The 21452-nt window shown below is 44.0% G+C and overlaps 1 protein-coding gene and 1 pseudogene across 1 annotated transcript in view; both read right to left on the bottom strand.

Annotated features, from left to right (window-relative positions):
* Positions 1 to 430: 430 nt before the first annotated feature.
* The window catches only part of FBXO42 (F-box protein 42), a 108922-nt gene continuing 87900 nt past the window's right edge, over positions 431 to 21452 (bottom strand). Inside the window, exons 5-10 of the mRNA XM_006737729.3 lie at positions 10893 to 11046; positions 9871 to 9981; positions 7617 to 7713; positions 7083 to 7139; positions 6275 to 6391; positions 431 to 5279 (exon numbers count right to left, since the gene is read on the bottom strand). Of these exons, the coding sequence (XP_006737792.1) occupies positions 4164 to 5279; positions 6275 to 6391; positions 7083 to 7139; positions 7617 to 7713; positions 9871 to 9981; positions 10893 to 11046 (1652 nt within the window). The 3' untranslated portion in view covers positions 431 to 4163. The remainder of the gene's footprint in view (positions 5280 to 6274; positions 6392 to 7082; positions 7140 to 7616; positions 7714 to 9870; positions 9982 to 10892; positions 11047 to 21452) is intronic.
* On the bottom strand, positions 7720 to 9864 carry LOC115942503 (small nuclear ribonucleoprotein G pseudogene; annotated as a pseudogene).

Genomic DNA, 21452 nt, shown 5'->3' on the forward strand with positions numbered 1-21452 from the left:
AGGGGAAGGCAGGATTAGAACATAGGCCTCTAAGGGCTTCTGGCCTATGTTTCTAACCACCATTTGCTATGCTGTTTCAAGATCCTGGGGCCCTGTGACCTCTCTGCTTAGGAGGCCAGGGATGATGTGGTTGTTGTCCTGGTCCCTGGGCCTCTGCTCCAAGCTCATCACCTCTCTTGGGTCTCCACCACAGGGTGGTACCTGAGGCTCTGAAATGCCAAGTCCTTCAAGCATGACGGAGAGTTGCTTTATTATTAAACAGAGCTGCCCCCTGGGAAAGGGCAACTCTTCACCTCTACCCCAAAACACAACCCTCCTAGAGCAGGAGGACAAGTTTTCCAACTACCTCGCTTCCAACTTCAATCTCCAATCTCAACTGCTCTCCATCAAGGTTGTTTCTTCTTTTCTACTAATAAGACAGTTAAGACAATTCTGTCCATTTTGTTTTATTTGTTATATTGCTAAAAAGTCATTGGGGAAAACCTTAACAAAAAATGAAACTGACAGATTTAAATATCAATGAAGTCCACTTTTCATTCCTACACTGTTACGTGCCTAAAATGACCATCTCAGGGTAAGCCATCGGGGACCCCTGAGTTGTATGGGAAACATCACTCACAGCACCAGCTTCGCCAGGGCACGACGGGTGTGCACTGACATGAACCCTGGTTGGTGGGAAGGGAGCAGAGCGAGGAAAGAGAGCAAGGGTGGAGCCAAGGCCTAAGGGTTGCTCTCATATGACAATGAACAGTGAGAGGGAGCCACTTACTGGTGACCATGCAGAACATGCCTTCTGCAGTTCATGGGGAGGCTGCCCGGGACGCAGGCCTCAAAGTTCGGCTTCCTTGCCCCTGGGTGTGTTCAGATCCTCCCCACTGACTTGTGTGCTGGTAAGAAAGCACAGACAACGCAAAGCAGAGCACATCACCATGCCAGGATCACCACAAGGACAAGGACAGACAAACCCACAGGAACATCACTTTTAAGGGGAAGCAAAGAAGCAAAGCAGAAGGAAACCCAGAAAGATAGAGGAAAAGTAGTATCCTTCTGTTCTCCATCAGCTGGTGGCTTTCTGTTTTCCAAGTCAAGACTTCTCAAGTTGGTTTTCTTTTGTTGTCCTCTTCTTCATTTTAGAGAGTTCCAACACAGTTCCTGGGATAGTTCGTGGTTTTAGCTCTTGATATAAAACTCAAACATTAAAATCAGATCAATCCACAGAGGGCTGGGAGGAGAGGAAGGCCAATATTACCCTTACAACTAAATTTAAGCTTGTTTCGACACCTAATTTGTGCTCCTAAAATACAGAACTGTGTGTGTGTGGGGGGGGGGTGAAGGGGTGTTTGTGCAGCGCACCACCCATGTTTAGAAGAGTAGAAATGTGAACGGAAATACAGAACCCTCTCTGCTGCCCAGCCTGCAAGGTGAGAAAACAGAAGCTCTGTCCAAGAGGGAAGGAAGCAGGAGGACTCTCACAGGAGGTCCCCAAGGTGGCCGGGGAGGTCCATGTGACAGTGGGGCTCTCAAAGGCACACTTGCAGGAATGGAAGGGGTTAAAGCTTCAAGTAGAAACAAAATTTATTTTAAATACTTCAATACTGACAAATATTTGCTAATTTAGGTGCTCCTGAAGGCCAAAGAAATTTTTGTCTCATTTTTCTCAGTGAATTGTTAAGACAAAATTGGTATCCTGTCCAAACCAGAGCTGTAGTTAAACGTGCCCTCACTGAAGCATCCAGGGTGCTGGCGGACGCTCTCCGCACGTGGGACACCCGAAGTTCCCCTGCACGCATGGCTTCACAAGGGTCTGAGGACACGACCACCTTGACTGTGTGGAGTCGTTCTCCTAAGGTATCTGCCCACAGCACCCAGGAGCCACCAAGACCAAAACCACCAGGTGCAGAGGAGGCAGATTTTTCCTAAGGAGCTGTAAACCCAGTCTGGTTCCAAGCAGTCTCGGTAATACTGGGTGCCACGGAGTTCCAAGGAGCCAGTTACTTCCCAAGGGCATCATCATCGCCTCCACTGCCTGCCCGTCTGGGGCAAACAGAGGGAATCCACAAGCCAACAGCTGGCTGAAGGAGGACACAGGACAAAGGGAATGGTCACAAAGTTGAGATTCTGAACTCTCAGGCTTCCAAATATTTTATATTTAAATAGGAACTGAGTTTGGGGATGCTGTCCATGCACAGATGCAATGTCAGAAACAAGGTTCAGCAATAGCAATAATGTAATACCTAATTTTACAGGCTAAGCTTTCTCTTGTGAGTAAGGACCCCACATGATCTAACAGTCTTTGCCGAAGAAGGACCAGCAACAGCCCAGGAGCAAGGTGTCTAGCAAGCTAAGTGCTGAGCTAGGAGTAGGTGGACACCATAGTAAATAGGCACATGGTAGTTTCGTCATCTAAGGGAACAGTTTCTGGAACACAGACCTCTCCCTGTGATCTGGCCCTTTCCTGGGCTTGGCACCAGGGGGGCTTTCCCACCAAGACCACATTGTAAAAGCTAATGGCTAGGGGAAAGAATTCAACATGATGTAATAGGAGAAAACACACTTATCAGACAGACTGCTAAGTGTTGGCCGGAAGCCAGGACCCAAGGCCAGCTGTAGGCAGGCTTGTGCTTGGGAAATGCCAATAAGAAAAACAGCAGTGTGAAAGATGGGAAATGCAATGTTTTAAAATTCAAATCCTAAAGTAAAAATCTTTCCATGGATGAGAAATTACCAAAAATTAAAGTGGTGCCATTTGACTTACTCTAACATCTTCTAGGCTCAGGCCATGGGTTAGAGACTGGTAATTTGTAACTTCCTATACAACCAAAGAAATGCTCTAGTTCGTTGCACTTTATCTCAGAAATGGCGTGACATAAAAACCCAACCCTTATTTGGGTCACATGTGAAAGAGACAGTCACAAAGGAGGGGCCACTCCCGAGGTCAGCCTTGCATCAAAGAGCTAAGCACCCGACACTCAACCCAATCAGTAGTCAACAGCCAGGCAGAAAAATGCATGTCACAACAAGGGCAGAAATCACTTCTAGAAGGAAGTATTACTGGGATTCCCTTTCAGGATCACTTTCCACAGTATATAAATATGGATGGGTGTGCCCAACGTGCTTTGGAAGTAAAAAGAAGCCCAAAGGGAAAAAACAGTATTTTTTGATGCTTTAAGGATTTCTCATGATACTGACATCTTGGAATTCCCTACCAGGCCCCTAAGTGATACCAGAGAAAGGGTTCCAAAAATATCTCTAGGAGATTTCCCTAGGCACCTTAGCTTTGTAAAAGAAACAGAAAGTGAGAAAGCTTTTAGGACTTAAAAAAAAAAAAAAATCCACATATGCCAAAAAAAAAAAAAAAAAGGAAAAGGCAGCTTCTGAGGATCAAGTTTTAAGGGAACAAATGTGGTTTTTGGCAACTTGCAATCAAATACGATTGTCAGAAAATTCCAAAATCAGACACCAATATGTTTTCTGAGACACGGAGGGAGCACGCTAAAGACCAGCAGACACTAGGTGGACAGGCGTCTCTGTGTAAACGCGGCCTCACGGTGATCCTGGCACACACACGTGGAACAGAATTCCTGGTTGGGTAACTTTCCTCAGTCCCAAGGGCAGACGGCATGACCTCAAAGAGAAGTCTGCACCGGTCCTGTGTGGTTTTAAAAGGAAGAGAGGAGGAGTTCTCTACAGGCTCCTTTCACCCTGCCAGCTCCTGGAGCTCGTGGGTCGGGAAGCCCCACATGCGCACCTTACACATGCTCTTTCTCTAACTCCAAGAAGGCCACATAAAGATTTACGGGGGTTCTTCAGTCGCTTTAGGTAAGTTCTGACATTAGTCTGTTCCCTAAATTCTTGGTCTAGTTACCAGCAAAGGAGAAAAAGGCAGCACAGCCTCTGCTAAAACACAGCAACAAATTTACCTGAACCAGGACGGAGACCGCTCCCTCTCTGTAAACAGAGCCGGCTATAGAATATATATTTATATATTTATAGATAATTTTTTTCTTAATGGAGATTTGATCCCAGCCTGGAGTGAGTGAGGTTGGGAATTGGGGTTTTGGTTTATGGGAGTAATTCTGTCCTTTGTTTTCCCAATTCTCAGTCCAAATGCTTGCACGCTGGAAAATTAAAAGCCACAGAAAGGGAAAGGGGTTTAGAACACATTATCTCTTTGCTCGCACAAAGTACAAGGCGTTTGTTTTTGGATAGTACTTCACATTCTGTTTCTTGTCCATGAGTCCTCCAAATATGATGAGTTCACCCCTGCCTTGGACCACTGTATGCAGGCTGGTTTCAGGAGGTCCGACCACAGAACTGCTGTTAAATACTTTCCATTTGACCCGCCCCTTCTCCTTGGTGTCCTTAATGTCTAGCACGTACATCTGCATGGGCTTGCAGTTCATACTCTGGTACAAAGGTTTGCCAACATTTAGGGACTGAGGAGGGTGGTGGCCCAGGCGGCGGGCAATGGGAGGTAAGGAATGTCCATCTCCTTGGGCAGGCCCTGGGCGGGGAATGGGCACTGTTTCTCCACTGCTCAGGTTCTGGCTCCCGGGAGAGCCTGGAGAAGACCCCAGAGGAGGACTTAGTGCTGCGGAGGCTGAGGGGCCTTTGGATGACATTGCTTTGATGGCTTCTAGGCTCCGACGCAGGGCACCTGGGGAGACAGCTCCTGCAAGGGCACTGGCCACGTGTGGCGGGGTGTGCACACCATTTGTCTGTTCAGGAGGGTGTCTCATGCTTCCCCCAACTGTCCTGTTGTCCATACCATCCATATGATTGCTACTCGATGCGGGTTTCAGATCCCAATTCAGATCTATTGATCCTAACCTCAGATCTTTCTGATCCGGTAGTGACCCTCGTCGGGGGGCCAAAGAAAGTCCCATTTTGAGGTCATATCCTTCAGTGGTAGATGGAGTGCTAGGAGATACAGCCTGCACAGGGCTGTCCAAGGAAGAGCCACCTAGAGCTGCTGTTCCTGGAGACAAATTCCCACCGTTGAGGATGGGAGAGCCATCTCCTCTGGCTGGGGAAAGGCTCCCTTCCCGGGAACTTGAGGGGGTCTGCCTTTGAGCTCTGGGCCTCAGTGTTCCCCAGCGGCCGTTAACACAAGGGGCTTCATCCATACTCCTTACTGGAGACTGAGAGCGGTACTCTCGGGTTTCAGGAACCAGGGCTGGAGGAGTGGCACTGATAGGTGATGGGCGGGAGTTCAAACTGGGGCTGAGTGGGGCTCTCCCACTGGGAGCCTGGCTGAAGACCACCACACACTGCCCCACCTGGAAGACAAAAAACCTATGTTCAGTTCTGATCATTCATTTAATATCAAACATTTTATTGTGAGCACCAGGGCAGGCCAGGCATTCTGTAGGTACTGGAGATACAGAGATGAAAATAATGTAGTCTGCCTTCTAGGCTAGAAGGGGAGACAGACATAGGAACAATATATGGCTAAAGCATGACAAGTGCTATCATTAGAAGTATGTCGGCAGGATAGGGGTGGGGTGGAGGGAGGAATCAGTTTTTGTTTGGGGACCCTGAGGAAAGGTTCACAAAGAGATGCTTAAGGCTGGCACCGAAAGATCAGTAGTGGGGGCTCCTTGCTGACTCAGTCAGTGAAGCGTGCAACTCTTGATCTTGGTGTCAGGAGTTTGAGCCCCACCGCTCGGCATAGAGATTACATAAATAAATAAACTTGGGGCTCCTGGGTGGCTCAGTCGGTTAAGCCTCTGACTTTGGCTCAGGTCATGATCCTGGGGTCCTGGGATCGAGCCCTGAAGTGGGCTCCCTGCTCAGGAGGGAGCCTGCTTCTTCCTCTCCCTCTGCCCTACCCAACCCCGCCCCCCTCCCCTGCATGCTCTCTCAAATAAATAAATATACTTAAAAGAAAAAAAAAGGGATCGGGGCGCCTGGGTGGCTCAGTCGTTAAGTGTCTGCCTTCGGCTCAGGTCATGGTCCCAGGGTCCTGGGATCGAGCCCCGCATCGGGCTCTCTGCTCCGCGGGAAGCCTGCTTCTCCCTCTCCCACTCCCCCTGCTTGTGTTCCCTCTCTGCCTGTCTCTCTCTGTCAAATAAATAAAATCTTTAAAAAAAAAAAAAAGGGATCAATGGGGCTCACATAGGTTTCCCACCTAGAGGTTCACATATGAGCAATGCCCAAGGAGCAATGGTTAATGTCCACTTCTTTTATGATATCAAGGTGTTTTTTATTTCCATACAAATTTGCTTGGAAATCTGACAAGCCAATTTGGCTTTACAGTCAGTGCCCTGCTTACCCGACAAGCTGGGTGGCACCACAGTTCTGGGGCCCCATGGTCTTCATTTTCTACCTTGAGTGGCTGCCAGGCCCAGGGGCCCGAGTGCATGTGCAATAACCAAGCATCCTTGAAGAGCTAGAAGAGAAGGACCAACACCAGGACTCAGTGAGGTACACTACACAACACATACACATAGTGGGAATCCCAAAGCTGTGCTGTCTGGTCTAGAGAATGTGCAGGCTCTTGAGAAAGAATAGCAACATTTGTGGTTACTCATTCACTCATACCCTCGTTCATTCACACACTACCACTGGCCCAGAACATGCGATTGTGCTTATAACCCATGAATCAATTGTAAGTGGTTTTGAATTTTGCCTGTGGTTGTGTGTGTTGAGTGTGTTGGTGGGGGAGAGGGTAGATAATACATATCCGCAACTTTCTGAATCTGCATTCTTAAATAAATTCCATGTAAACTCTGGCAGTTAGCAGCCTGTTTTTCTGTCCCACTCTTCCTTGAAAAAAACGATAGCAGCAAACCTTACAGCCTAAAGAGGAAGCGGGAGCAGGAAGAATATAGATATAGATATGAATATTTAAGAGACAAATGTCTCTGATTTAAAGCACCTCTCACCCCACAGGAAAAAAAAAAAGAAAGAAAAGAAAAGAAAAAGAGCCGAGTTTGGCCAGAAAATACCATGGCTATATACCCAAAGTGAAAAAGGTACTCTCTCAATAAAAAGGACGTCATGCTCACAAGGTGAGACGGGGAGCAAGTTTTGAACCCTTAGCAGCATGTGCCTTGTAATGCCACACCAGCAATACTCACAGCATTGGGACCGCCACACCCTCCAAGGATTAAGATAGTTGCATCATCTATGACAATCTGGGGAGAGGAAGACATTTAAAATAAACCTACAAAGACACAGGCATCTGATCTCCTATGCGTCAGTGGTATATGAAAATAGCCTACCCAGAACCCAAATTAGAGTATTCCAGTCACCATAAACTCTCCATTCTCCCAAAACCATGTCAATTCCGATCCTTGTGAACAAATTACTGATGATTCACCTGAATGGATATATTCCTTGTTGATCAAACATTAACGTGAGCGTACATAAAGTGCAGGGTTCTCTTGAGAAATGAAACAGCAAAGTAAATGTTTTGGGGAGAGGCATAATATAAAGGCACTAAAAATAAATACAACCCATTAGAAGTTGAAAAATAAGTACCAGCAAAAAAGAACGACAAAGTCTCTTTGGCTTATGCATGTTGGCAGCTTACCTGACTCCCTCCTCCCTTTCCCATCCTAACTGGAAGATGCTACAGTGTTTGCTGAATAGTTATTTTAATTCCTGAGCACCTGAGATTGGCCACCTCGAGGATGAGGACTGGGGCCGGAGATGTTCGGCTTGGACCACGCCCACTGCTCGAGGTCAAGGACCCAGACATCATTGCTCCTATAAGATAAGGAAATAAGGTTGAAGGAGTTGGGAGCTCCCAGGGACCACAGAGATGATATAAATGAAGTTACATTTATATTTTATTTATTTTTTAAGTTATTATTTTTAAGTAGGCTCCATGCCCAACATGGGGATTGAACTCATGACCCTGAGATCAAGAGTTGCACGCTCTACCGACTAAGCCAGCCAGGTGCCCCTGGAAGTTACATTTATTTATTTATTTATTTTTTTTTTTAAAGATTTTATTTATTTATTTGACAGAGAGAGACACAGCGAGAGAGGGAACACAAGCAGGGGGAGTGAGAGAGAGAGAGAAGTAGGCTTCCCGCAGAGCAGGGAGCCCAATGTGGGGCTCGATCCCAGGACCCTGGGATCATGACCTGAGCCGAAGGCAGACGCTTAACGACTGAGCCACCCAGGTGCCCCTGGAAGTTACATTTATAAAGATGCCCAGCAAAGTGCCATGGTCATAGCATCTTTTTTTTTTTTTTTTACCATTATAAAAGTTTATTTAACAAAAAAGTTCAATATGAAAATGCACACGACCTGATTTTTATATTGTAGTAAAACAGGTACTATGGAGGGGACATGTGGAAGCAGCTGATTTCTTCTGATGAACACACCCATTGTTTACACTCGCTCCAAGGCTTCTAACATGATGACACTATGTCCTCGTATTACCACCATTCCAATATTGTTCTGTTGCCCACTAGTTGCCATCTCCACACATTCATCTATCACAAGATTCATAAACAGATCGAACCCCCACAATATTCCTTGGACATGTCTGCCACCATTTAATTTCAATGACAATTTCTTGTCCATAAATGTTTTCAACTTGGGAGGTGAGCTTTGCTCACGGGGTCTACTCGGCGAGCTGAAAGATGCCTCCAAACGGAATTCGTGGCGTCCCTCACGCTCTGGTCATAGCATCTTAAACTATATTTTTCTTCCCCTCCTCTCCCTGGAACCCATCTCAAGACCTTCAAACCTTTGCTCTTCCCACTGACCCATAAAGCCTCTTTTCAGTCATGTCTGCAGCCACATACTAGTACCTGAAGTAAGAGTGAACCAGTGATAGCAGGAAATAGCTACTGGTCAAGATATAGCCATTCAAAAGCAAAAACCACAAGGAAGAGAAAAAACTGATGTAAAAGGTAGCTCTATCACTGTCCAGGAGATAAAGATTTATCGATTCTGGCTACAAAAAGTAATTTCACCATGGCTAATGAGATCTGCAGTTTTATTAAGGACAAACTGGCATCTCCAACCCCCAAGGGACCAGTATGGCAAGGACAGACTACTGGAAGGCAGTCTCTATTTTACCGTCACCTCGCTAAGGTCATTTACTCATACAGAGGAACACAGGAATAAGAACTCTAATACTATAAAGTTTACCCTAAACTTTCTCATCCGGGGGGCAGCTCAGTCTCTCCACAACTGTTTTGAAATGGGAAGATGGGGAATACCTTGTCTAACAGAGAAGACAGTTGGGTCTGGAATGCTTTTACTGTTGACAGCTCATCAACTTCCCTCTCATGACCATTAATGCAGCTACCATCAACTCAGATAAAGAGTGATTCCGATGGATTGCTCTGGCCCTTGACTCTGGCCTGAGCTGGCCAGTTGTGGCCAGAGATGGTAAGGACAGTAGGTAGGGAGCACAGCCTCACAGAAGTGCATCGGACCTGACAGTTTTCTCCCTCCTACCCACTCCCCCAACCCATCTAATTTGGAGAATGAATCATTTACAACCTGCTGTCAATCTACCTCTCTTCTACAAAGCCCAAGAGGGCACAGGCTGGGACACAACGGAGAGAGCAAGTAAAAGCACTCTGTGCCTCGTAGAAGATGGCCTTCTGTAGGCACAGGTAGAAACAAACAAGATGGAGGCTATGTAAGAATTTGATCCCACCGAATGAACCACATACCAAATAAAAAGATTCTACACAGCTCTGATTTTATGGAGGAAGTTTTCCAACCTATTGCTCTGTGATTAGGGGATCAAAAACTAGAATGCTAGGAAGCAAGAACTGGTTGGATCAATTAGAACCATGCTGAGGAATACTGACCTGACTAGTTCACTCTTCTGACCCGTTATTCCCAGGAGTATTTGCCTTCAGGTTGATAGGCAGCAAAACCAAGTATACTTACATTTGCCGGGATCCTAAGGAGCCACCGAAGACAATCATTTTATCATCTATCACACAGGAGGAATGGCCAGCCATTGGAGGTGGCCCATGGGTTGTCACAATGCAGTTCCACCTAATACAAAAAGAGAGGAGGGAGCCAGCAAGTCAGCACCACCTGTATCTGGTCTTATGTGTTTAAGGTGGAAACAGTAAGTAGGTATCCTTTAAAATGACAATCCTATCACCTTCAGTGGAGATACTGTTAGGATAATAAATGGAAGATGGCAGAAGGTATTATGCCTTTCCTACAAACCTGCTAAAGCTATGCTCACTTTCAAGTTCTCAGTGTGTATCGCTTAGAGGTGGAGTATAGAGATGACCAGAGACGCCATCATGGCTCCTTGGCTGCTTCAGCCTGATGTGCTAAAGAAGCACCACCTTCCACTTCTTTCTACAGTCCTGATCAGCCACAGCTGCCAAGAGCCCTGTACTAAGTAGTCCATCACAAGGAAAAAGGAAAAAGAGTGTCAGGAATCAGTCTTCGAGACATAGCAGAGAACAATGAATCATCTGGATCCACAGCATGCCTGAGGAATGAGCAGCCAAAACTGAAGAACCCCTATTCTCCAAATGGCACATTTATTTTTCTAGGAAGAGGAATAAATCTCTTCCACTTTTTCTCTTTGGAACAGAGGTTCTTAGCTTTATTTTTTTTTTTTTTAATTTTTTCTTCTTCTTTTTTTACCTTTTAAAAAAACTTTCGTAAAGGTAAGCTCTACACCCAACATGGGGCTTGAACTCACAACCTGGAGATCAAGAGTCACATGCTCCACCGACTGAGCCAGCCGGGCACCCCTTAGCTTTAGGTTTTAAGGGGGTCCTGTAAACTCTTTGAAACTGTCAGCAAATCTGTGCACATGTAAATTTGTTTCCTGGAAAAGAGTCCAGAGCTTTTACCAAATTCTCAGAGATTCCTGGACACAAAAAAGGTAAGTCATTTTATTAGATTTCAAGGATTGAAAAGATCTTATCTTTGTGGCTTACCAGTTTTTAGAAGGTGAGTAAGTGTGTATTTCATCAAAGAATCTCTCTGGTTGGTGTAGGGGATACGGGCTTGGCCGCGTCCAGCCACCAAACAGCACCAGCAGGTCCTTGTACACAACCAGAGTTGCTCCAGCTTTAGGGGAAGGATAGGACCCTAGGAAAGGTCAATAACATCATGGTTAGGATTCAGGGTCTCACAAGCCATAGTTAGGTTGTCTACAGATCACCTTTCCCTGAAAGAATCACAAAAGGGGAACCAATACTATAAAACATAAGGGAAAGGGGGAGAACAAAACTGGTTTGAGGTCTGACAGAAAACCATCACCAATTTATACAACTTTTTTTAAATATAATTGATACACAATGTTATATTAGTTTCAGGTGTACAACATAGTGAATCCACAAGTTTATACATTATGCTAAGTTCACCACAAATGTAGCTACCATCTGTTGCCATACATCACTATTATCATATCACTGACTCATACATCATTTATAATTAAAAGAGAGAAACCTGAGTTAGAGGAAAGTTACTTATTTTGCTTACCTGAAATTAGGGATGAGAGTACCTATCTCATAAGGCTGTTTTGAGTAATACATCTGAGGGGCACCTGGGTGGCTCAGTTGGTTAAGAGCCTGCCTTTGGCAGGGTCCTGGGAATCAAGCCTCACGTTGGGCTCCCTGCTCAGTGAGGAACCTGCTTCATCCTCTTCTCCCCTGCTCGTACTCGCTCTCACTATGTCTCTCTCTCTCAAATAAATAAATAATCTTAGGGGTGCCTGGGTGGCTCAGTTGTTATGCGTCTGCCTTCGGCTCGGGTCGTGATCCCAGGGTCCTGGGATCGAGCCCCACATCGGGCTCCCTGCTCAGCGGGAAGCCTGCTTCTCCCTCTCCCACTCCCCCTGCTTGTGTTCCCTCTCTCGCTGTGTCTCTGTCAAATAAATAAAATCTTTTAAAAATAAATAAATAAATAAATAATCTTAAAAAATAAAAAATACACCTGAAGCACATACACAGTGCCTGGCACATAGCAGGTGTTCAATAAATGTTGACTCTCTTGCCCATCCCTTTAATCAGCTTACTGGAACCCACACAGGAAAAGAATGTAAGGAATCTAGCGAGTACAAATACAGGCTAGTACCTGGGTGCAGCGTAAAAACAGCCGCTGTCAGCGAACCTGGGTAAAACAGGTGGCAGCCTGGAGTTCTCCTTTGTGCTGAGTCACATGTTAGCGTGGTGACCTCTAAGCCTCTAGCTGTGGGCCTCACTAGTACAAATGGGGGCAGAATTTCAGGCTCAATATGAAGGCATTCCAACGGAGCTGCAGGCCTGATACCAGCAGTGTCTATTAAGGCCCTCCGGGCTGGACTTCTGAGCTATGTTGACCAAATCTTGAAACAACAGAAATCTGGCTTATGCTAGAAAACCTTAGGGATAACAAATGTCACATAGAAGCAGGATTTCTCAGAGCCTTTTCTGTCTTTTAAATAACAACTGCTATTTCTCCCAATCTCTTACTCTACATGCCACATTCAGTTTGCTAAAGATAAAGAAACTTGTCTCAATACCCAGGTGTCAGTAAATACTGTAATATTCAAGAAAAAAAAATTTTTGTTACCACTGCAGGATCCATTAAAAAAAAAAAATCTTAAGCAGAAAGAATCCCAACAGTATATTAAGCTAATAGCAGCTGAGGTGTTCCCATTCAGGTAGAGAGCTGGGCCCCTCCCCTTCAGCAAGGGGTTTTGGGAACATGGTTTGAAAACCCCTCTTAGACTGCTTTAATGGTGTTGATAACAAAGTCTCAAGGCTGGAAAAATGAGCAAGTGGCTGTCTTCCTTGGGCTCCAACTTAACTGGAACTTCCATGATCTACTGGGAAGGTACCAATCCTCAGACAGTGGAGTGAGCATCTAAGAGTACTATGTGGCATCAGCTATTTTGAGCACTTTCCTAACAGAACAGACATCAATCCAAACAGGACCTGACCACAGAAATGAGTTTTCTCTAGGAATGATTCTCCTGTCAATTAGCAGCACTGACTGAGGGAATACTGGCTGAGGTACTCCATGAGCTTGCTCCTGCTACCCTCATACCCTACTGGAATCATGACTCAGGGGGCTGTTGTCCTTCACAGAGTCTTGTGATCTCTACTTAAAACTTTTGCCTTCCCATGGGACACCTGGGTGGCTCAGTCGGTTAAGCATCTGCCTTTGGCTCAGGTCACGATCCCAGGGTCCTGGAATTGAGTCCCACATCGGGCTCCTAGTTCAGCAGGAAGCCTGCTTCTCCCTCTGCCTGCTGGTCCCCCTGCTTATGCTCTCTCTCTCTCCATAAATAAAACAACAACAACAACAACAACAAACAAACAAAAAAACCCTTGCCTTCCCAGGAGGAAGCTTCCTAGAAAACTTAATATAGTGGTCTAGTTAAAATGCTAGTATTACCCCAAAATGACTTAATTTGTGAAATACCAAACAATGCTTCAAGTTCTTACCCTTACTTTGGAACTCATAAATACTATGAGAAAGTTGGAAAAAAGCAAATAAAACACATAACAGATTCAGCAGAGTAGTTACTTAAAAACCTTCTAGACTAAAATTTGGTTTGGGATTTGAAATACTGGAAATCCTGGCTTTTAAAATCAAGTGTACAAAACGAAACAGCACCATTTGCAATGATGTGGATGGAGCTAGAGTGTATTATGCTGAGCAAAATCAGTCAGAGAAAGACAAATGCCATATTTTACTCATATGTGGAATTTTAGAAACAAAACGAACAGCCGGAGGGGTAGGAGAGGGATAAACCAAGAAACAGACTCTTAACTACAGAGAACAAACTGATGGTCACCAAGGGGAGGTGGGGGGGGGGAATGGGTGAAATCAGTGATAGGGAGTAAGGAGGGCACTTGTGATAAGCACTGGGTGGTGTACGGAAGTACTGAATCACTACATTGTACACCTGAAACTAATATTACACTGTATGTTAACTAACTGGAATTTAAATAAAAACTTAAAAAAATAAAATGAAGCAACAGACCAAGGGTCCCCAAAACAGGAAAACATGGAATCAGAAGCGCCTTGCTGGCTCAGTTGGAGGAGCATGCGACTCTTGACCTCGGGATTGTTGAGTTCAAGCCCCATGTCGGGCCTAGCACTTACTTTAAAAAATAAACTGATTAAATTTTTAAAAAATCATGGAAATGATCAAACAATTCTTAATTGGCCATTTGTATCAAATCTATATCAAAAAATTTTAAGTGCAGGGCACCTGGGTGGCTGAGTTGGTTAAGTGTCCGGTTCTTGATTTTTGGCACAGGTCAAGATCTCAGGGTGGTTGAGTTCAGCCCCATGTCCAGCTCTGCACTGAGTGTGGTGCCTGCTTCAGATTCTCTCTCCTTCTCCCTCTGCCCGCCCTTCCCCCCACACTCACTCACTCACACACTCTTTCAAATAAATAAATCTCAAAAATAAATTTTAGGGTGCCTGGGTGGCTCAGTCGTTAAGCGTCTGCCTTCGGCTTGGGTCATGGTCCCAGGGTCCTAGGATTGAGCCCCGCATCCGGCTCCCTGGTCTGAGGGAAGCCTGCTACTCCCCCTGCTTGTGTTCCCTCTCTCGCTGTCTCTCTCTCTGTCAAATAAATAAATAAAATCTTACAAAAAAAATAAAATAGGGTGCCTGGGTGGCTCAGTTGGTTGAGGACTGCCTTCGGCTCAGGTCATGATCCTGGAGTCCCAGGATCGAGTCCCGCATCAGGCTCCCTGCTTGGCAGGGAGTCTGCTTCTCCCTCTGACCCTCCTCCCTCTCATGCTCTCTGTCTCTCATTCTCTCTCTCTCTCTCTCAAATAAATAAATAAAATCTTTAAAATAAATAAATAAAATAAAATAAAACTCATTCTCTTAGCCATTATATTAAACTGCTCTTCATGCATATACATACATTCTTTCTGAGTAGTTGCCACAAGCAAGTCAGATAAACTTTAAAAGGTGGGAGTGTTTCAAAGCTGAAAAAATACTTTCCTAAGAATTAATTAGGTAAGCCACAGAGAAAGAGTACACAAGAGAGGTAAATAAACTCAACAGAAGGCTATTCTTAGGACCTCTTTTTCCCCACAAGACTCTGGGTCACAACCTACCGCTGTTACAGGACCCTTTACTTATTCTCTGAACTCTCCAATGAAGGGTAAACTGGGGCCAGTGACAATGACATATCAATCCTTAAGAATCACCTTAGGTAAGGACTTTCCAAAGTGACTTCTTGGGGTGCCTGAGTGGCTCAGTCAGTTAAGTGTCTGCCTTCAGCTCAGGTCATGATCCCAGAGTCCCAGGATCAAGTCCCGCTTTGGGCTCCCTGCTCAGTGGGGAATCTGCTTCTCCCTCTGACCCTCCCCCGTCTCATGCTCTCTCAAGTAAATAAAATCTTTAAAAAAAAATAGTGACTTCTCAAATATCTTGACCTTTTAGAAAGCCAAAATCCTTCCTTCCCTCTACTTCCTATCCCAAGGAGTGGGAGAACTCCCTCATCCAGCATTTCCAAGGCCTATTTCATGTCACAAATACGTATTTTAATTTCAGCATCTTAAATATTTTGACAACTAAGTAGGGTCATACTTAAAGTTAACTGTGTTCCTCCACCTAAATTTGTAAGGAAGGTGGGAAAAAATTACCACACAAGAACAAATGAAGCGGGGGGGGGGGGCGGGAAGGAGGGCACAGAATTCAACATACAGCCCCTATATAGTTAGTTCAGGTAGGAGAAGTCAAAAATACTAATGTATCAGATTTTCTATGACCCAATTATGCATATAATGTTTGTATTTGTTGCAAATTGGATACTTTTAAATTCTTGTTACTTTAAGAATCAATAGTGAAGCCTCTGTAAAAAGTTCCTAATTTGATCATTTCTAAGAATCTACGTATTTCTTTTTTTAATTTAATTTTATTTATTTGAGAGAGCAAGAGCAGGAGGGGGAGGGGAGAAGAGAGAGGAGGAGGAGTAGAAACAGACTCCCCGCTGAGCAGGGAGCCCCACCCTAGGGCTCCATCCCAGGACCTTGAGATCAGGACCTGAGCTGAAGGCAGACACTTAACCGACTGAGCCACCCAGGCACCCTCCTATTTTGAATTTGTTTAAAGCAGAGGGTCTTTAACTCCCCTCCCAATGATCTTAGTTCAAGGTTTACAAATCAAATGAATTAAATTTATCATGAGGTCAGAGACTGCAGGGGTCAATGAACTTTGGCAATTTCTGTAAGTTGAAGAGTAAACGGTCTTTTTAGCCAAGTGGGGGTCTCGAAAGCAAACAAGTCTGTACTAGAATTTTGAAAAAACAAGAAAACTCATATTCAAATTACATACCTTTATCTATGTTTTAAAGTTCCAAGAAAAGCAAGCTATTTCAAGAGTACTTAAAACTTTCTAAAAAACCCAAAACAAACAAAAAAACCTCAAAACAGAACCACACCGTTAGATAAGGGAAATAACTTTTATATGAACTAGCCCTAGACAAAATGTGGGGTCCAAAACTTTGAAGAATTGTACATACGTACATCCAATTCATCCCATACAGTAGCTAGAATGCTACCATATTTCTTTAATAATTTTTTATTAACACACACCTGCGTACCATGCTAGAGACTGATTTATTGGAAATCTGGTACATTATAAAGTACTTTGACAACAGCAGACCCTCCACAGTTAAGAGGCCCATCATCATCATCATGGTGACGTATGATGAAATAAATCCCCTTCCCTCAAGAAAATTCATATATGAAGGATTTATACTCATTAGGACATCTCTTGGCCTACCTTCAAAATAATGTGCCTACTAAGCCTCTAGACAGAGTCTAAATATCACTGTATCACAAAAGCTGAGGAAGAAAGGGTGTCGATCCCATGCAGGCTCTTATCAAGCACCACAGGACCGAACGTGCCCATATCAAACCATGTTACTTGGGCCTGTTCCCCCAGAGCCAATAGTTAGCCTCACAGGGTTCATTCCCCAAACATAATCACACAGCAGATAGGATCAATGGAGCAAATCTCTGAACAAGGCACAAACCAAAAAGGCAGCTGTGGGAAACTGGATAATCAGACAGGCACCCTCTACACAGAACTAACATTCCCTAAAATTGCTAATTAGTTCAGATGCTTCCCAAGGTTCCTATGAAATCAGGGAATTTCACATGTGAAAGACAGTGGCAGAATTACAAGGCATTCTTGTTTACTTTTGCAAAGAAGATGGTAAAACGGTGAAGCAGTTTCAAATTCTGGTTTGGTTTCTTTGCCACTTTCCCACAACTGTAGTTTCTATTCACACAGAACGAAGGACTAGAAGAACAGCTCAAATGTTTGATACAAGATAAAACAAGTACTGGTTTTAATTAGGGATGCGTATAATTTTATGCATGGCTAAAACATTATTTCTACGTCTCTATTCCATGATCGGTCTTTATTAATATTATCGATTTATTATTAAGGTGTTATAAACAATAGCCACCGTCCCCCTGGAGCGTTAGTTCTCAAACTCCAGCTTATGTTAAGTTAAAAGCAGCTGGAGGACTTGTTACAATGCAGATCTCTGGGCCTCACTTCTGCCTTTCTTATTTAGTAGGTATGGGGTGGGGGCCCAAAAGTTACATTTCTAACAAGCTTCCAGGTGATGTTCATGTTTGGGGACTAGACTTTGAAAACCATGTTGTAGAGTTAAACCATCCTTGAGTGAGCCTGTTAGATAATGCTCCTAAATGACATTAACATGGAATACATAGAGCCTGCCTTTCTCTTTCCTTCCCTTCCCCTTCCCTCCTACCTTCCTTCCTTTCTAAGATTTACTTATTTGAGAGAGAGAGAGAGAGGAAGTGAGCGCATGTGTGTGTAAGGGGGCGGGGGAGGCAGGGAGAAGAGAGGGAGAGAATCTCAAGCAGACTCTCTGCTGAGTGCAGGGTCCCACATGGGGCTCCATCCCACCACCCGTAAGATCGCAACCTGAGCCTAAGCCAAGAGGCATACGCTCAACTGACTGCGCCACCCAGGCAACCCATACAGAGTTTCTTCTATGCACACTCAGTATATGACTATATGGAAACCTTCATTTTGGTTAATAAAGTAAGGACAAAGGTCCAAAGTGGGCTTTCCTCAACAAATGCTTTGTTCACAGGGGTGCTGAAAGGAACCCTCACATTTTCAGTATACAAACATTTCTCCTCATCTACAGGTCACTTAACTTATACTTTGCAAAATAAATAAAAGGGAAAAAAAAAGTTCTACCTACTGGCTTTCAGGCAAATAGCTTTAAGACTTATTTACAGCAACACAGGTTACCTGCTAATAGTTCTCCATGACTCTGAAAATAGAAAGACGGATGACTAGGAATTAGGGACTTACAGGAGGTAAAGTTTGAAAACGACTATGAACATGAAAAATTTAACCATGGGACTCATGAGCATACTAACAGATCCAGAAGAAAAATACTGGACAAAAATATTTTATTTTGCTCATGGAATTCCAGAATGTTCTGCTATGTGATTTGCTTTTTTTTTTTTTAAGATTTTATTTATTTATTTGACAGAGAAAGACACAGCGAGAGAGGGAACACAAGCAGGGGGAGAGGGAGAAGCAGGCTTCCCGCCGAGCAGGGAGCCCGATGTGGGGCTCGATCCCAGGACCCTGGGATCATGACCTGAGCCGAAGGCAGACGCTTAACGACTGAGCCACCCAGGCGCCCCTGTGATTTGCTTTTTAAAGGGGCCTTGGTCTAAACTGGTTCTTAACTGGCAATCAAAAGATTTTCCTCTGGATGCTTTCAAATATTTTATAGTAATGATGCCGATGGGGACGTTAAAGCATGAATAACTGCTGAGGTTCCAGGTCACAGTCCCCACTTCGTGTTAGCAACTCTTCACATGCACTCATTTTCACATGCAGGGTAGGTCCAAAGAAAAGCACTCCCTCGCAGCTCCACAGGCAGCACCCTAAGTCCTTCCCACACAGAACTGGCCTCCAGGGCAAAGTAAGACCAGACAGACCAGACTGACCTACAATCCTACTTCACAGCTTCTTTTGTGTGGGTGCTACTTCTCCGTGGTAGCCAGGAGCCTCGAGTTGGTGTGTGCACAGGGGGTGGGAGAGATGAATTTTGCTGAGAGAATCCAAGCTGGGTCTTGGGAAGCTGACCAAGCCTTTGGCTTGATAGAGCTGTCATTATGGTAGTGTGTGAAGTGACTGACCTTGATAGCAACAGTTCAGAGGTCAGGAAAAGAATAATTTGGAAAGGCATTTCCCAGAACACCACATTAGCATCTGAATCAAAAAACCTAGAGGGTACGAGAGGACAAGCTAGAAAGTAAAAGGCAAGAAATCCCTCAAAGAAAAACTGCTGGAGTTGTAATTTAACTGCTTCCATCTCTAAACTATTGATTTTATAGGTAATACTTTGTCACAGAAACAAGGAAAGCATGTTTCACAGTTTTATCGTTTGAGGAATGGAGAGACAAAAAGGAAAACTGAGAACATTTTACAATTTCTGAGTATAAAATCTGTCTTGGGCTGTAAACACCTGGAAGACAAATAATTACTCAGAATGGTCTCCAAAGTACACAGCCAAGGTCCACAGGGGTTCTGTCTGGAAAAGATAACAGTCTCTCTCCTGATAATGAAAATATGTCCAATTTACCATCAATGTGGCCAATAATAATTACAATAAGCCTTTGCATTTATAGAGATGCCCTCAGAAGATACAAAAATATAATGCTTATTTTACAGAAACAAAGTAGGAAGCAAATATAAAGCTATTATTTGGCTAAGTCACTAGAGAACCCCTAAACAGCTTTCTAGAACTTGGTTCTAGTCAAGTATGCTGTTTAAACAGTCTAAAATAGAGATTTAAGTTACAAGGAACATGGTACCGGATGCAGAACACTAAATTCTTCTGCACAGGCATGGCCTTCTTTAGGACCTCTGCCAGCATATCCCTCCCATGCTGAGCTAAAGAGCCTCCTGGAAGAGGAGGGGTACACAGGGAGGGACATCCTGTATCTATTTCAGTCCCAGAACTTAGCACACTGTGTTGAAATTATCCATTTAGAGTCTCCCAGTAAGATTTTACTATCCTAAAGGGCAAGAAGTATTTCTTATGAAAATGCTGAACTAAACCCAACCCTGGAAACCAAATGGTTAAAGATCCCTCCTGAGTTGGGATAAGAAGTGGCTCCAGTTAATCACAGCCTACCCTGGAGGCATCAGCCAGTCACTCAGCAGGGGTAAGGCCCAACACTTTTTGGGGTGTCTCCCTTACACTGCCATTTTTTTTTCTTTTCCTATTTCATTCTTCAGTTGCAAAATGGCCAGAAAATTACTGACTGATATCAAAACAATTCACTGATATTAGACAAAGCCTGTCTGGATCTCGGGCTTTAGGGCATAGATTTTCATTATTATAATTATACCCACATCAAAACATCACTCCTTGGGTCACTTACAGAACATCCAAAACAAGAGGAACTTTTATAACAGGCATGAGAAACGTTTAGATCCTGTATGCCTGCCACAGGCATTAACAAAAAGAAATTCCCTATTGGCATTGTTTTCACTTCTAAATAAACCCAGGAGAAAGGCCACTTGATGAATAGGATAGCACTTATCAGCTAAAAATTAACAACATGAAACCAATAATAGTTCCTTGTTACCATTTCAAGTAGTCTTTTTGATTCAATTTCTCCTGGAAGAGAAGAGGTCCACAGTCTGCTTAATCTGATAACTTGTTAATTGCAGTTCTAATGGGGGTTGAAGAGTGGGTACTCTTTGAAGTGGCTCTGTTTAGAAGTAAAAACAATGTTGCTAGTCATAAAGTTTCTGGCCTGGTGTCAAAACAGGAAAATCCTAGTCAGGCGGGAGAGCCAAACTGAAATATAGTATAATCTTATTTATTCTCTCTCCTGGAAGACTAGGGTTTACCCAGATTTGTGCTATGCAAATTTTCCCACTCTTCTCTCCAGCAGGAGAGAATGTGTACCCACCTTAGAAAAGCATGTATTCTGGAAAAATCCCAGGTTCTGAACTTTATACATAAACAGGAAGGATTCCTTCCTTTCCTAGGGGAACCCACTGGCTCTGCTCTCATGCACATCTCCCGAGACCACCACAGATCCAGGTTGTTTCCAGGACTGCAAATGGCTAGAGGAGACAAGGAGAAATCACCAACTCATAAAGAAGATTAACCAGTAACGGGTCCAGGGATCAGAAGTTGCTAATGTAACGAAGAACTTAAAGTAGTAGCTTAGGTAATATCCTATGCCTTCTTCACAGAGATTATTAACACCTGGAAGTGGTATCTGGGCACCTGAGTGCCTTCCTTCTATGAAAACAGAAAAATGTTTAAAATACTTCACAGTCATTTTAATCAAAAGCAAATCATCTTAATAAAAACACATAACTGGCCTTAAAAATAAATTGTAACAAATTGTGAAAAGAATCCAAATTCATTAGTGTGCTACTTCTTTCTTCATAAATCAGATTTCCTTTAAAAATCCATGCGTCCATACAGAAGTCCTGACTCGACACAG

The sequence above is a fragment of the Leptonychotes weddellii genome, chromosome 4 (assembly GCF_054177405.1).
Source record: "Leptonychotes weddellii isolate Sample4059 chromosome 4, ASM5417740v2, whole genome shotgun sequence".
Lineage (NCBI taxonomy): Eukaryota > Metazoa > Chordata > Mammalia > Carnivora > Phocidae > Leptonychotes > Leptonychotes weddellii.